The 16,795-nt window shown below is 43.9% G+C and overlaps 1 protein-coding gene across 5 annotated transcripts in view; it reads right to left on the reverse strand.

Moving 5' to 3' along the window:
- Window positions 1–4,175: 4,175 nt before the first annotated feature.
- The window catches only part of SNRK (SNF related kinase), a 57,258-nt gene continuing 44,638 nt past the window's right edge, over window positions 4,176–16,795 (reverse strand). For 4 of the 5 annotated variants that reach the window (XM_034991242.1, XM_034991250.1, XM_034991260.1 and 1 more), the window contains 3 exons: window positions 14,213–14,425; window positions 11,820–11,954; window positions 6,888–8,079 (listed from right to left, as the gene is read on the reverse strand). In XM_034991242.1, the coding sequence (XP_034847133.1) occupies window positions 6,888–8,079; window positions 11,820–11,954; window positions 14,213–14,425 (1,540 nt within the window). Of the gene's footprint in view, window positions 8,080–11,819; window positions 11,955–14,212; window positions 14,426–16,795 lie in introns of all 5 variants that reach the window. The other variant, XM_034991235.1, reaches the window with a different exon arrangement.

Here is a 16,795-nt window from a genome sequence, read left to right on the forward strand (position 1 = left end):
AGTGGTCTGCAGCCCCCTGCCTCCTCGATGCTCTCGCTCATCCCCACACTGGAGGCGGTTTGGCTCCTGTCTCTGGCCTTTGCCGCTCCCTCAGGGTCTCTGCTCTCGCCAAAGTGCCCCCTTCTCAGGGTCTAGATGACCTCCCTTCCTTGTGGAGTACAGATCTGCAAGGAATCTCTCAGCCAAGGGGCCCAGTGCAAAATGAATATGTGGTACCCTTGCTTGAAAGTTTTTAAGAATTTCAAGACAACAAACTAGGAGCAGAACATTAAATCGAGGGGGCCCTTCCAAGCCTGGGGCCGCACACAACGGGCACTGAATCAGTCTCACTTCCCCTTTCATGCAGGCCTTCCTCTCAGTACCACGCCTTCCAGCTGTGCTCCCCCCAGCCTCCAGTTCTTCCAGTCCTCCAGTCCAGAAAGCTTAACATCCTGGTGAAAAGATGAAGGAGCCAAGAAGCAAAGTGGACTCTCCCTCAGCAAAGTCCACTGCTGGCTCCCAGATGGCGATCCGCATCTGCCCAGCTATTCAGTTCTCCATCCCTGACAATCAACTCTGACTCCCTCCCCAGACTCACCCTCCTTAGAACTCTCCGGACCGCCCCCCCCCCCCCAGCAGTGCCCTGCCACATGTCACCACCTCTGATCTTCATCTGGTACGAATTTAGATCATTTCTGACTCAAGGGCACTATGAACTCAGAAGGACCAAGATTCAGTTTTTTTCTTCTCCTAACTTCTTAACCTGTATCACACCCTGCTTGGAGTGGGGTGTCCACTAAGTGCTCAGTTCTAGAGTCAGGGGTCCTCAGAAATCTAATGTGCTGGCAGTCAACAAGGTGCTTGGGTCCCCTTAGCTCAAGGAGGCCTAAAGTCCCATTCCCCCTTCTCATCTGTCCCTCCCCAGAGCCCCATGGGCAGCTGTGGGGAACAGCAAGGCAAGGGGGCACCCTGAAGTCTGATGTGTCCGGTGGCATGACATGTCACTTCAGTGGAGGACGCAGGAGGTATTGTCTCAGTGTGGGTCAAATTAGCCCTAGAGACAGCTCTGGATCTGTCCTAACACACTTTAAAAGCAAAACCCCAAAGGATCTACCTGCTTCCAAATAACTGTATGCCAAAATGAAAACCAACACTTTTTACATGAATAGAAAAATCTAGCACTCAACAATGTAAAATGTGTTGTCCAGCATTACAGTAAAAATCAGCTTAGAATTTTATACCCAATGCAAATATCCTTCATGAATTAAGTAAAAATACTTTTTTAGACAAGCAAAAACTGACAGAATATATTTTCAGCAGACCTGCACTGTATGAAAATTTGAAGGAAAATACCAAAATGTGGATCTACACAGAGAAATGAAGAGTGCTGGAAATGATCAGATGTAGGTAAAAGAAACTTTTTCCCCCTGTGTTTTATCTCTTAAAAAGAAAACAATTTAAAACAAAAATATTTATGCATACATAAAAATAAAATGTATGCCAACACACAAAGAGGCAAGTGGAAATACAGTTGTAAGGTTCTTACATTCTATATGAGGTAGATTGCAGCTTTATATATATATTATGTATGTCTATGTATTAGATATATTACATAAATATATAAATACAATGTGCTATATTTATATATATATCCATCCATTTATATATATATGTACATATATATATACCCATCCCTATAACCACTAAAAATTTAAAGATGCACAACCAATAAGCCAATAAAAAGTGCTCAGTTAAACAAAAAGAACGTAGTAAAGAGGGGGAAAGAAACAAAAAACAGATGAAACAAATAGCCAGAAAGATGGTAGATATAAATTCAACCATGTTGATAATTACACTAAAGGTACTTGATCTAAAATATTGCAAATAAAAGGCAAAGATTTGCAAATTAGAAAAAAAAGCAAGACCCCACTATATGCTGTCTATAAAAAAGAAACAAAAAATCAAAAAACAAAACAACTCTACCTTAAATATAAAGACACAGATAGGTTAAGAGTAAAAAGATGGAAAAAGAAATACTCCCACCAATCAAAAAAAGCTAGAGTGGCTATATCACACAAAGTAGAGTTCATGACAAAGCATCATTTATCAGAGATAAAGAGGAACATTTCATAATGATGAAAAAGATCAGTCCATTGGGACTTAACAATCTTAAATGTGTATGTACCTAACAACAACGCTTCAAATTTCATGAAGTAAAGCTGATAGAACTAAAAGGAGAAATAGGCCAATCCACAATTCTAGATTTCAATACTCTCTCACTAACTGACACGAGACAGAGAATCAGTGAGGATACAGAAGACTTGACTAACATTAATAAGCAACTGGGACTGACATGTGTAGAACACTTAACCAACTGCACTTTTCCAGCACTCACAAAAACATTCATCAAGAGAGGCCATTAGCTGAGCCATAAGAAGAGTTTCGGGAAGTTTTCAAAGATTTCAATTATACAAAGCATGATTTCTGGCCAAAACAGACCTGCACTAGAAATTAGTTAACAGAAACTTGTGTGGAAAATCCCCAAATATTTGGAAATTAAACACCTTTCATTCAAACATGACATGATTTAGCTTTTAAAAGGATCGCTCACCCTGCTATACAGAGAACAGACAAGAGAAAGGCAAGGGCAAAAGCAGCAAGACTCTCCAGGAGGCATTTACAGTTGTCCAGTTGTGATGATGGTGTCATTGACTAGAGTGTTAGCAGGGAAAGCAGTAAGAACAGGTCAATTTTTGAATGGTGCATAAGATTTGAATGAATGGCTTGGATACTGGAATGACAGAGGGAAGGATACCCAGATTCTTGACTTGGGCAAAAGATTTAGAGCCACCATTTATGAGATGGGAAGCATTAGGAAGGTAATAATTTGAAGGTAAGGTTTAAGTTCTGAGCATGTAAAAACTCAGGGGCTTATTAGACACGTCCATGTAGAGAAGTCAAGGTTGTTGGAATCTGGTGTTCTGGGGAGGTTGGCTAAATATATTTTTGGGTTCTATCAGCACGTAAATGTTTGACTGAATGGGATGACCAAGAGACAGAAAGTGCAGAGAAGGATCCAGAAATGAACCTTGGGGTCCTCCAAATTCAGAGGTTGGGCAAGGAGCCAGTGAGATGAAGAGCAGCGAGGTGGAAGTGGGGCCCAGAACAATGGGAGGTTTATGAGGAAGGGTGACCAACTCATCAAACACTACCATAGGTTAGAAGCTGACCGCTGGGGTTAGTGGTCACCAGGGGCTAAGGCTGTGGTGGGGAGATGACAGGAAGAGAGGAAGTGCAAACAGGTACAGGTTTCTTTTTGCATTTATGGTAATGGTTGCACAACTCTGAGAATACAGTGAAAAGCACTGAATTGTACAACTGGAAATTGTATGCTATGTGGATTATACGTCAAAGCTGGTTTTAAAGATTGAGAGAGAAGGAGAGAGCATGAGAAGGGGGAGGGTCAAAGGGAGAAGCAGACTCCCCGCTGAGCAGGGAGCCTGATGCAGGACTCGATCCTGAGACTCCAGGATCATGACCCGAGCCGAAGGCAGTTGCTTAACCAACCGAGCCACCCACCCAGGCGCCCGCAAAGCTGGTTTTAAAAACTGACCACTGGTTTTAACACATGGAGGTCACTACCGACCTTGAGCAAGCAGTTTTGGTGGGGTGATGGCAGCAGGAGCCGGATTGGAAGGGTTTAAAGAGCAAAGATGGGAGAGAACAACAAAGACATCTCTTTAAGGTCGGGGAATAAAGTCATGTTTGTTTTGTTTGCTGTTAGGAATGATCTAGCAGTGAAGTAAAGTTTGATGGTACAACAAAGAAGTGAATGAGTAGTCCTCATGGCTGCCTCACTCATCCCCATAAGGCCTCAAGGTGTGAGTAAAGGAATTGACTTTGGGTCACACAACCAGGGGCAAGGGCAGGGCGTGAGGATTCAGGTCAAGGTAGGAGGGTGAAGCGGGAGCCTTCGGCCGTTCTAACGGCTTCAGTTTATTCCATTATTTGGGAGCATGGTGACGAGCCAAGTGAGGGAAACGATGAATTGGGGAAATAAAGCATAATTAATGGGCAGTCCCGGGGCTGTTTTCAGTCACACCTGGCAGTGCAGGGGCACGGCATGCACAAAGTTGCGTCTCACCCAGGCTGGGTCTGCGTTCAGGAAAAGAAACAGAAAGGTGGGACGCAGGTTATATTGCTGAACACCAATATGCCACTTTATTATTTGGATTTTTTTTTCCCATTTGTCACATACCTGTCAATGTTTACACAATGAGGAAAATCAACCAGCAGTGGAAGCAACTGACCAAATCAGCTGATAATTCTGTACCCTCTTAACACACATCAATTCTTACTTGGTAGGGATATCTTTACTTTGATTCAGTCTCACAGCTATTCTTAAAATCGGTGTCAAGATTGTCACATCTTTAAATACAGATAGAATTGCCAGAAGTACATAATTTTATATATATATATATATGTATATATATATATAATATATGTACACACACATACAGAAAAATACAAGACTAATTGTTTTTCCACAATATTTAATTTACACACTACTATAACTCTATGCAACTTCTGAAGACAGGTTAAGGGGTACAAGAAACTGTTTAGAGCTAGTAAATAGTTTGGTCCAATATTGTCTTAATGTAATGGTTATTTGCTCCCTCCCTTTTGTGTGACGACATACTATGACATACAACACATGCACAATCATCCACTTATGAACAAATGAGTAAGACGCCACTCAGACTAACATCTGTATACCCAAAGGGTCAACCAATCACACACAACTAATAAGGCTATAATACAGCTATGCAGCATTAACGGTCAACACTGCTGATCCTAAAGTGAGCACCATATATACATCTGAATATAAAAAACCATTGGAAACCAAACACATATGGGTTAGTTAAAAGGTGCCATTCCAAGGCTATACATAATCACAGGAAAAAGTATTTACATTACTTGGAAAACAGCTGCAACAAAGAGTTTATTGCCAATGCCCTTTATAAACTTCTCTCCTACGTTTAATACAGATGTTACGCTCACTATCTATGTGAACCACACATCTTATTTCTGGCCCTTTATAAGATCCCTGCTCAAGAATTTCAAGCAAATATGTTCTATGGCTTCACCCACCCATCTTTTCTGGTAGCTTTCAATTATAAATATCACAATGAACTAGAGCTGTAGCTTAAAACATATCTAGCTTAAGGTCTAGAAAGTAAAATAATTTTAGGTATCATCTTAGTTAAGTATATTGTGAAATTCAGTTTGGAGTAAAATCTATGAACCCTAAGTAGCAGAGTCAGGGTGTACTTGGAGAAACCATGACCAATGGAATGCAGTCCTTTGGTGCCCTGCCCACTCTACAGACAAAGTGACTGTCACTTCAGAGACGTGAAGGAAAGCTGCTGAGTGTGGGAAGGTTCCCCCTCCCCCAATCCCGGCCCAGCCACATCCTATCACCAATGTGGATAAGCATTGCTTTGAAGACCCCCAGGGCACAGCCTGAAAAAGTAGCATCTGGCCCCTTCCAAAAGTAGCAATCTGCAATATACTGCGTCTTACAAGATAAAATGCCGCGAAAGATGATTATCTGGTCAAAAGTAGTCTTTGTACAGGAGCAGTTTAAAGTAAGAGTTCTTTGATTATGGTTTTGGCAGGAAGGCAAAGTGAAAAACACTTGCAGCAAAAAAAAAAAGCAAAAACCAAAACGACAATAACAACAAAAAAAACAAAGCAAGCTTTGTGCATTTTTGTTTGCTGTATGTGTGAATTTTGTTCTTTTATATGTGTTTTTGATCAGCCAATTTTCATAGCTTACTGAGCTAAAGGATATAGAATGGGGAAAACAAAACAAAACAAAACAAAAACAACGAAAGAGACAACCTAATTACCAAACTCCTAAAAATCAAATCCCAGTAATTTTTTTAAAAAATTTATAGGGTTTTGACTTTGCCAACTTCTGTGTGCACCTTTGCTCCCATATCAGGCCCTACAGTTTCTTCTATCTACATGGTTTTAAAGGAAACCCTAGGGTGTGCCCTATAGGAAGGAATTTACACCGAGCATCTTTTTGTTCTGTTAGACAGACTACACACTCTATAAGTAGAGTTAAGACACCATCAGTTCACTTCATCACATTACAAAATAAGATTGTCTGTTTGTAATTTACCACTACGGGGGAAGCTGCCGTATAAATCTAAGTACTTTATCTCACCTAGTACAAAACAAGAAAATCTTTTTCAGTTAAATTTTAAGAGCCCAAACTTTTTTTTTTTTTCACACTATAGCTTAAGACAAACAGGTGTGGGTATGCTGAAATCATGGTTTTAAGGTTCTCAGTGCAGACGCTCGCTGTACTCTGCTCCGCACAGGCCTCGGGAGGCGGGGCACGCACACGCTCGCAGGCACCAGGCCTGTCGGCATCACCACGTTATTGCTTTGGTTCTGTCTCAGACACCACAGAGTGTGCCTCAGAGCACGGAGTTTCCGTTATCACAGAAGGTCAGGATAGGAATTTAGATTTGTCACACGGAAACAAAAGCATTTTTTTCTCTCTAGATTAAGTGCGGAACATCAAATTTCTAAGTGCTCCATTTATATTAGGTTCCAAATATACATTTTAATTTAATCCTGATCATCCACATTAAAATTATAAATGTAAAAATTACACAACAGACTTTTCGGCTGGAAAAGAAGTGTCTAGCAGCATGCACAAAGACCATGCATTGTCACACCATCAGGCGAACAAGTGAAAGGTAATAAATAACTGCTCCTAACGCCCACTGTAAAAGAGCAAAAGCCAAACGAGAAGAGCGGAGAAGAGCGGAGAAGCGCACGGGTGCTCAGGCCCGAGCGGGGAGGACGCCGGCGGCCAGGGAGGGCGCCAGTCAGATGACGTGGCAGCAGCTGGCCTGGCTGGAGGCGCACAGCAGCCCGTCCTTAGGGTTCCGCTGGATGTTCACAGAGATGGTCTTTTCGCACAGAGGTAGCTGCAGCACGTTATTTTTCCGGTTCTTGCTCTTTATCCGTTCTAACTCAGTGCTGCTGTCTGCCACGTGGTCGGAGAAAAACTTTATGCTGCCCACGCCCGGGGCCTGGCCCGCGCTGCCCGTGGAGCTGATGCACATCTTCCACGTGGACTTCTCCTGGACCTTGACGCTGGAGAAGGACAAGCCACCCTGCGGGTCGAGGATGTACTTGGCGCCGCCATGCAGCTGGGAGCCCAGGCAGAGGCTCATGAGTTTGAGGCTCTGCACCAGCTCGCCGGGGCCGGGGCCGGCGCAGCGGCGCGTGCTGCCCGACGTGCCGGTGGGCTTGCCGCCCGAGCCGCTCGCGGGGCTGCCGCCACCCGCGCTGTTCTCGCTCGGGCTGGCCTTGTCCGCGCCGCCGCTGCCGGCGCTCGGCTTGCTCTGGCCCCCACCGTCACCCTCGCTGCCCGGGGGCCCCTCGCTGCTATCCCGCCGGTGCCAGGAGTAGGTGAAGCCGCTGTCTTTGTCCAGACGCCGCCGGCTCTCTGAGTCGTCGTCGCTGGTCTCCGAGCTGCTGCAGCTGGAGCCGCGGCCCTGGCTTTTCCGGCGGTGGTAGCGCTTGTGCACCGTGCCCGGGGAGGCGATGTTCATCTTGAGCCGGCTCAGCTTGGGGGGCAGGTTCTCATCCATGTCGAACTCGTCATCCGACTCCCCTTCCTCAAAGATCTGGTTAAGCACGGGGGCGCTCTTCCTCGACGTCAGCCGGTTGGTCACTGAGGGCTTCCGGCGCAGAACCACTTGTGTCGAGAGGGACATGGGCTTCTTGTCCTCCTCATCTTCCTCTTCGTCTTCCTCCACCCGGAACAGGCACTTGCGCCCGCTGGCCGTGGCTTTCAAGCTCGCCGGGGACACGGTGGAGAGCGCCGGTCCGGCCAACTCGGGGAGGTCGTCCTTCTTAGACGAGTCACACAGGCCTTTGCTCCTGTGGCCATTGAGGACGCTGTCGGCAGCCCGAGCAGGAGACTGAGGGACAGTCGCGTGGGACAGAGGAGTGGCCGTGAGATCATCCTCAAGGTCCTGGGGTACATCGATTTTGGTGGGCCACGACTGCCTGTGTAATAGATTGGAAGAAGAAAGCCATGTCATAAATAATATGCAGACTCTATAAAACTACATCACATAACACTGACTAGGGCAAAATCCACAGACTGATAAAAAGAAATACGCAAAAAAGAAAAGGAAAAAAAAAAAAAAAACCAGCAGCCTCGCAAACCCATTCGACATCCTATAAAGATCAGCAAGGACACCAGCAGGGCAAATGTGCTTCTGAAACATGGATCAGGCTGTGGCTCACTAGCCAAATGAGAACTTCATCAGAGCTGTCAGGAAAGGGAGCCGGGAGCTACTCCATCTTTCCCATACGAGTCTTACACCACAAGAAAAACAGTTTTAAAAAAGCACAAGGGAGATCACCAAAGCAAATCCCAAACACAACACGTTTTGTTCCTCTGGGTCTTAGATCACAACCTTTGAAGGTATATGGTTTGCTAATAAAATTCACCTGAAAAAAAAAAACAAAACAATTCACCTGAAATTCCCAGTCTTCCAGATATGACAGGATGGTGTAAAAGTCTGGTGTTTATAAAAATAAATGGAAATAGTTCAGTGGATTAAACATGAGAATACTGCAAAGAAAAGTCAGTGGACATGGGCATACGTACAACTCTTCACCAATTAAAAAAACACACGATGCTAAATATAAATCCAAGTATTTTTAAATGTCCACACAAGTGTAGTAAGTAGCAAATCCACAATTATTTAAACTTTGATTTTATTCCCCTGTCTAGAGTCACCCGAGCAACAAGAACATTGCTTGGCAGCCAAAGGAGAAAACTTTTTGAAAATGAGGTCTCTGGCTGTTTTGGAATTCTTAACTGTCCTCTGTCCAGGGGAATAGTAGATGTCAGGGATCTTTAAAATAGCCACTTCCACACTATGACACTTTTGTGTTCACACCAATTCTGTTATCCTAGAAATAAAACCCAATTGAATCTAGAGCTTTAAAAAACTCACAGGAATTTACGACAGACATCTTTCCCCCAACTCAGAGCCATTTCCTCTTTGTCCACGGCGTGGTCCATCTATACTAGTCTTGGTAGTTCATAAAGGCTGAGTGCTGGATAATGTCTCTGAGGTCACTAAGTGTCTCTGGACAAGTCCTCTGTCTCCCACCCACACACAAAGCCGGGGTGACGCCTGCGGCTCTGCAGCACAGCACCCCGCCCCCGTTCCTGAAAGAGCAGCGCCCCCCCACGCCCGCAAACACCCCGGGGGCCCTGGGCCGGAAGGCCGGGTGCCGACTGTGTCCGACCCACCAGAGCGGCAGCCAGCGCAGTCCAGGATCAGGGGGCCCACACGTGGCGGAGGCTCTTCTCTCCTCACCTCCCACCCCACCTGAAAAGAAAGCCAAAACCGTTCTCAGAGCCCACTCCCCAAAACAGGAGGGGTGGCTGTGGCCACTGGGGTGGCTCCTCCATTGGCCACTTCTGAACCAACGGCTTTTAGAGGAGTAAGTGGTTCAACCATTCACGTTATTTGAGCGCACATCTGAGCTCCATGTTGTGCTAACCGAAGTCAGTCCTCTTCATGGCCACAACACTGTGAGCGGAGACGGCTAAACAAGACCTGTAAATGAGTCACACGGACAGAACAGTTCGCGCGGCCTGAGTGCTTCCCAGACGCAGCAGAGCGGAGAGCCGGGCAGCTCTCCACAAGCTGGGGCCATGATCACCCCCTTCACAGGGGGAAGAAGTGACAACACGGACAGGGCAGGAAACCTGACCGAAGTCACACAGGCTGGCGGACAGTGACACGGAGGCTGGGTTCCATGGCTACTGCACCCCCCAGGGCAACCTAGGAAGCTTCTAAATGGCCACTGCAGAACAGCTGGGCCTCTGCGGTCTGGCCTCAGGGATTCCTCACTTCCTGGGGCTCGGAGAGGATGCTGGCACTGAGCGTTCCCGTGCCGGGGTCCGCTCCTCAGAGGACCTCACGAGGCCTCTTCTAAAACACAGACCACGCCATGCTTCCAGCCCAGGCTTGCAGAACCCAAAGGAGGGCGCTCTCGCTGCAGCTGGGGCTCCCTGGCTCACCCTACCTGCCCTGCCTGGCCCCTGGAAGAGCTGGGCTCGTTTCAACACCTGTCTCCTGACTCAGTCCAGGGTCCTGAGCCCCAGGGTCACTCTGATCTGAAGGCACGTCCAGCGACAGAACTAAGTCAGGTCCAGGGTTTTGACGATAAAGTCACAGTGCCAGTAAAAAGAAGGCAAGGAAGCAGATACCCCACGTGCCCTGGGCCCGGAAGGAGGTGAGGCCCTCACAGAACCTCTACTCTGGTATCTCTAGGAGGGTAAAAGGAAAACTTGAGGGAAGGCTCTGATATTTCTTTATAGGCTCTATAACTTTTATAATAAGGTACAACCAACTTATTTACATATGTGATCAACTTTAGATTGAGTTCTGATCTGTTTCACTGAAAACAGCTCAAATCCAAATATTCCATCCTCTAAGGCTAGACTGACTCCAGACTTGGTGGCCTGATGTGTGGTGACCCTTCTCTTTCCCAGTGGGGGGGCCCAGGTCAGGACTAGGATGACCTCACCCCTCAAAGTCACTGTTCTGGTTGGTCTCATGCCTGAGTCCCTGGCTCCCTGGGACCCAGTCCCCTTCCACACAGACAGCAGACAGCGTGCCTAGGTTTCATTACAGAAGCCTCCATCCAGGATCCAAACAAAGTTAAATACTAAGTCCACTTTCCAATTCTAAACTTCTAAATCTTTATTCTTTGGCCACCCAGGAACGTTTTCTTCTCTCTTCTCTATTGCATCCCAAGTAACAACCTACACATGGCAAGTTGACTCCAAGTAATTTAAATCCAATGGCTTTCTGCTTATTTTAAATAATTATTATTACATATTCACACACACATATTTGTATATGGATGTACGCATAGAGAATTATTCAGAATTGGGAGCATCCTTCTGTTTTTGAATCACTACACTTCCATGGATTCCTTTATCTGAAGAGGGAAAGATAAATTCTACATGACTTTCATAGTGGTGATGTAAAAATGTAATCCTCTCCGTCCTTTGATTTTGAATGGAAAGCGTATAATATGGCAGAAGAAAAAGGTGGGGAGGAGGGGGAAAAATGGGGAAGAGCACATTCATGACTTTACCAAAGACACCAGTGGTGATGAAATAGTCATAACAGTGACAGCAAACACATGGAGCCCAGCTCAGGAGGTGGATGTATTATTACTCCCATTTCACAGATCAGGAAACTGAGTCAAAAAGAGGCGAAGTGACCTCCCAATGTCAAGCAGCCAATAAATCAAATAGCTGATCTGTCAAATCACTGAAATCCTGAGATAATATCAGGGCATGGAAATTCCCTTAATGTTCTTAAAAATTATTTCAAATAACAGTGGGAACATTTGGCCCTGTTCCTGGAATGAAAACTTAAAGAAAATAACACATTAATACATATAAGATCTGGAAGAGTTTAATGAAAATAGTTGACAGACACTCTGCTTGAGGCTGCTTCTCCAAACGTGTTTTCCTGGCCAAGCCAGCAGCCACAGCCCCTCTCCCCTGAGCCCAGGAAGGAAGGTGTTCTTGGTGACAAAGGAACAAGACTCCCACACAGGGAGAGCCCATGTGTGGCCTCTCCAATGAGGCTGCCACCACTGTTTATACTCTTGTGCCCCAAAGAGTTAGGAAGAATTTTTTTAAAGGGGTTCTCTATTTCAAAACGTTCACTTACTAAAATCAGTGAAGATTTTTTTCTCACCTAAACTGGGCCTTGATATTGCTAGGACTTGCAGATCTGGTTTGTATCTCTTTCTCTTGCTTCTCCCTCAGGATCCTTTCAGCAAGCAAGAAGTAAGTGGCCGTGATATGATTATACCTGTTGGTTTCCAGGGCTCTGAGGAAAATAAGGGAGAATAAATGTAAGCCATGTCAGCAGGTTTGCTTTTTTACAAGCAGAATTCTTTTTTTTTTTCCTTTTCCAAAGTACAAGCAAATGAAATCCAATGACCTGGAATCTTTAAAATCATGAAAAAAACACAAACAAGAAGAAAAACCTAGTAGTTATTTAGATCACTCATGAAATTCTAAAAAACTATATAAAAATGTTCAGTTAGTAAGAAAAATCCAAAACGCTGAGAGCAGCTGAGCTGGATGTCAGTTTTCAATGCATAAAAAAGGTGATGAAGCTTTCCAAGAATGTATGCATTATACAAAACTTTAATCTGTGTCAGTGTTCATTTTCATTAAATTGGCTTACGTGCTTCCATCAGAAGTATGAAATGAGCTGTATGAATGTGCACTGAAATACCAGTATCAATCAGAAAAATGAGGATGAGTTTTTATTTTTACACTTTGCATTTAATGAATTACTAATATAACTGAGAACATGTCATTAGCCTCTTCTTTGAATAAAATCAATGTATTCATTCATCCATTTCAAAAGAGGGCTCTGAGTCCTTAGTCTGAGCAGGCATCCTGCAGCCCCAGGCTGGCAGCCTCCCGCCCACAGGGCACACGGCCACCTGCCCTCCTGCGGCTGGCCTGGCCTGAGGACTGCACAAGCGCACTACAAGGGTCTACAGGGCCCAGAAACTTTCTGTAGTCACTGAAAATACACAATTGAACACTTAGGAAAGAAGCAATACAAGGATCCCTTTTCACAAGACAGACAGGGGGGTCACAGCTAACGGGGGCAGGGCAGACTGAGGTGCAAGACTCTAAAGTAAGAGCCCAAGATGAAATTCAGGGCTCAGAATGACTTCTTAGAGTGGTTTCCTAAGCCAAGTACCAAACTAAGGTCACTGGCTTATTTTGAGGGGGCCAAAAAACACGTGTCCTTTAGTTGAGGCATCATGCTCAGGAGGGGGAGCTGGTCACAGACAAGCCATGGGCAAGAGCTGAGACCAGCTGGGGGGAATGAGCTCGGGCCTCCCAGCCCCTGCTTCACTGTGCACCTGCCCACCAGTGCACAGGCAAATGGGGTCTCCTGAGCCAGGGAGACTGCCCCTCCCTTTGGATTTATCGTTGAATTTACATGAATCCAATAGTTCTAAATGATACCACTGCATGTGTTTATTTAGGCTAAGAACATTGAGCCACTTCAGGGAGATACAAATAGCCTTCTATGCACTCAAAATGAAAAATCACTTTCTACACATTCCTAAAACGAGTGTCCTTGGCAGGCATGTCCTGCTCTTCCTATTCATTTAGGTCATTAAGTATGACAACTCATAATGCAGCTGGAAATCTGCAGAAATTTGTACTTAAACCAAAATTTTGAATCTGAGTGGTCTTCTTTTTTGCCCACCCCCTCACCCCAACGGAGTATCTCCTCTTTCCATCATACCTGATGGTTTCATTCAACAGGTTAAATAACATTTTGACTTTTCATTTGTGGAAATACTTCATAATTTTCTAGACAAGACCTCTTATAGAAATAAATCATTATTAAAACAAAGCAACTGCATCTTTATATTATCCTTGATTCCAAACTTCTTAGATTATTAAAAACTGGCTTTGGTTTTAAATGACTTAATTAACAACTTTGTATCTTACGGGTTGCAGGTCACTGCAGCAAGGGCTCTGAAGGGCCAGAAAGTAAGCATTTTACGCTTTGTGGGTCATGTGGTCTCTCTCACAGCCACTCTGATATTGTAGCACAATGTGGCCAATGACAATATCCAAGCCACCAGGCATGACTGTGGCCCACTAAAATTTTCCTTACAACAATGTGTGACCGGCCCCATGTGTCAACCCCTCATTTAGAGGACTGCAGTCCGCCCCATTCTCCCCACTCACTGTGGGGAGCAGAGGGAGACATGACAATGAAGAAGATGCTGCTATGGAAAAGACATGTACTGGGATACAAAAAAACCTATTCCAATCCACCTCTACAGGAAGGGAGAGAGGCCACAGCATTCGGTGACACCACCCAGCAATGGTGTACTTGTTCACTAGTACAAAAATAAAAACAACAGAACAATAAAACCTATGAGACAGGCACTGGACCAGGAACTCTAGAAATAAGTGACATGACTTCTGCCAACTGGGAACTCTACGCATTACAGTGTCCACAGGCCCTGGCAAGTTAAGAGAAGAGACCATTCCAAGAATCCTAAACCCGTGGCCCCATGCTGATGAGTGCTGACATACTCTACAATGGCGTCGCGGTCCGCTATGTCCCCGAGCACCATGCGCTGAATGATGCTATTGTGTTCCTCCTCCGAGAGGTTTTTGTATGACACGAGGGGGATGTTATACTTCGTGGCTGGTGAAGGGTCCACTCCCTGAAGCCAAGGATGATTTTCAATCTCTTCTAAGGAGGCCCTTCTCTTGGGATCTCTCTGTAGCATCCGTGTGATCAGGCTGGAAAAGAAGGTAAGTCCACTGTTAGAGCAAACTGTTGGCAGGGATTAGTAATGGTGGATTATTTTATTAATCAGAATTGTTTCCTACACTTACACCATCAATTTCACTAGGCTCACTAGTGGTGGTGGTGGTGCAGCAGATGGGAATAAAGAAAATTTAGTGCCATCAGATTCATAAACAGAAAATCACAACTGCCGGATATACTGATAAGCCAAACAGCTTCCTATCATCTAGAATTAGCTCTAGATATCAACATCTGTTGTTGAATTAACTGTGGCTTAGTGGCATGCCAGAACCAGCTATAGTGATCAACAATGACATACAGAATACACTGCATGAGCCAACTTCTGCTTCAGGAAGAATAAATGATCTTGATGAAAACAATCAAAATGCCACAGGCTTTTAAACATATATTTTGTTTAAATGCATTGTGCTGGCAAAATAATAAATACATATATACATAAAGATGGAAGGAAGGAAAGAATACTCAAAGGTAAAAATGGAGTAAAAGCAGGACTTTTAGGAGGTGAATGACAAAGCTAGCCTTTGACCCAACTGCTTCTGCTTTGGTTTCGAAAGCTATACTGAGTGCACAAAATAGAATATAATGTGTAGGGCCTACTGAAGGCAGGGAGTACAATTAGAGTCCTTGTAAAGAGCTGGGGTCCCAGCTTCAGTGTTAGGGTGAATGAGAAATGAGAAACAAATCTGCTAAGATATCAAGAAGGAAACCTGCCTGCCTCAACACTGGCTGTGGAGTGGGGCAGGGAAATCTCATCTAAGAATTTCTAGCCACAGGCTGGTCCTCACACAAGTCTGTGGTCCAAATTAATGATATCTGTGTGGTACATGTAGAGAAGTTGTTAATTTAAGGCGGTTTTAAACTGGAGGTGCTCCTAAGTAACTACAGTAGAGAAGGAAATGTAAAACCTTTTCATAGGAACGTAACTTAAAAGAACTCCCACATAGTATTACAAGGAATACGGCCTCACAATCAAAAAATACAAAGGAAACAAGTACTAACAAGAACTAAAAAAACATGATGGCAACATCAGAATGCAAAGTCTTAAAATACTGAAATTTTCAGACACAGAAGATAACTGTGTTGAATATGTTTAAGACATGGAGAAGTCTAAAATACAAAAAACAGTAAAAAAAAAAAAAAAAAGCAATGGACAAATTTTTAAAATTAGATATAAAGAAAACTGATGAATTGGAAGACAGAGCCAAGGAAATAACCCTGCACCGGTGGACTAAGAGAAAATATGAAGAGATGAAAAGACAAGGAGGATAGAGTGAAAATACCTAACATATATCTAATCGGAGTTCCAGAAGGGAATGAGGGAATGGGCAAGAAACTATATTTGAAAAGATAATAGCTAAGGATTTTCCAAATTCATGGAAGAACACAAATCCTGACCCAGGAAGCCTAACACATCCTAAGCAGAATGAATAGAAACTCTTAGAGCAGCCTGAGAAGAGAGAGATCACCTGTGCAAGAACAATAATAACATGAACAGATGACATCCCAAAAGTAACAAGACATATCAGAAGATGTGGTAACATCTTCAATAACTTGAGAGAAAACAACTGTCCACACCTAGAATTCTAGACTCAATGAAACTTTCAAGGGCACATGTAACAAAAAGATTTTCAATGAAAAACTGAGAAAGTTTATCACCAACAAATGCTCATCAAAAAAATTCTAAAGGTATAATTTTAGCAGAAGAATGTGATCCCAAGTGGAAGGATATACAATGTTTTTTATCAAGCATCTGGGTAATTCTAAACAATTTTTTTACTGTACTATACTCTCTAATTTGTGGAGTTAGAAATATTGAATGGTAAAGTGTTCTAAGGATTTTGTGTTGTTTAGGAAGAGATAAACATAAGGATTAACTATCAATTTTATTAAATTAAGCATATAGGAGGCACCTGGGTGGCTAAGTCAGTTAAGCGTCTGCCTTCAGCTCAGGTCATGATCCCAGGGTCCTGGGACTGAATCCCACATAGGGGGCTCCCTGCTCAAAAAGGACTCTGCTTCTCCCTCTGCGCACCCCCCCCCACCCCCCATGAGCTCGCTCTCCCTCTTTCTCAAATAAATCTTTAAAAAATTAAAATTAATTAATTAATCATACAAATATGTATGTGTTAAAACAGGATAGCACTAAAATAACCCACTATAACTTCCAAGCTAGTTGAAGGGAGAAAGCCAAGAAAGGAGAAAATGAAAAACCTCCATTGATCCTAAAGAAGGAACAGACCAAAAAAAAAAAAAAAAGAAAAAAGAAAAGTAGGAGAAATATGAAGCATATAAGAAGAGCATAAATATACCTACATCTTTCAGTGAAAACAATAAATATGAAT

The sequence above is a fragment of the Mirounga leonina genome, unplaced genomic scaffold, assembly GCF_011800145.1.
Source record: "Mirounga leonina isolate KUSES-001 unplaced genomic scaffold, KU_Mleo_1.0 Mir_115, whole genome shotgun sequence".
NCBI lineage: Eukaryota > Metazoa > Chordata > Mammalia > Carnivora > Phocidae > Mirounga > Mirounga leonina.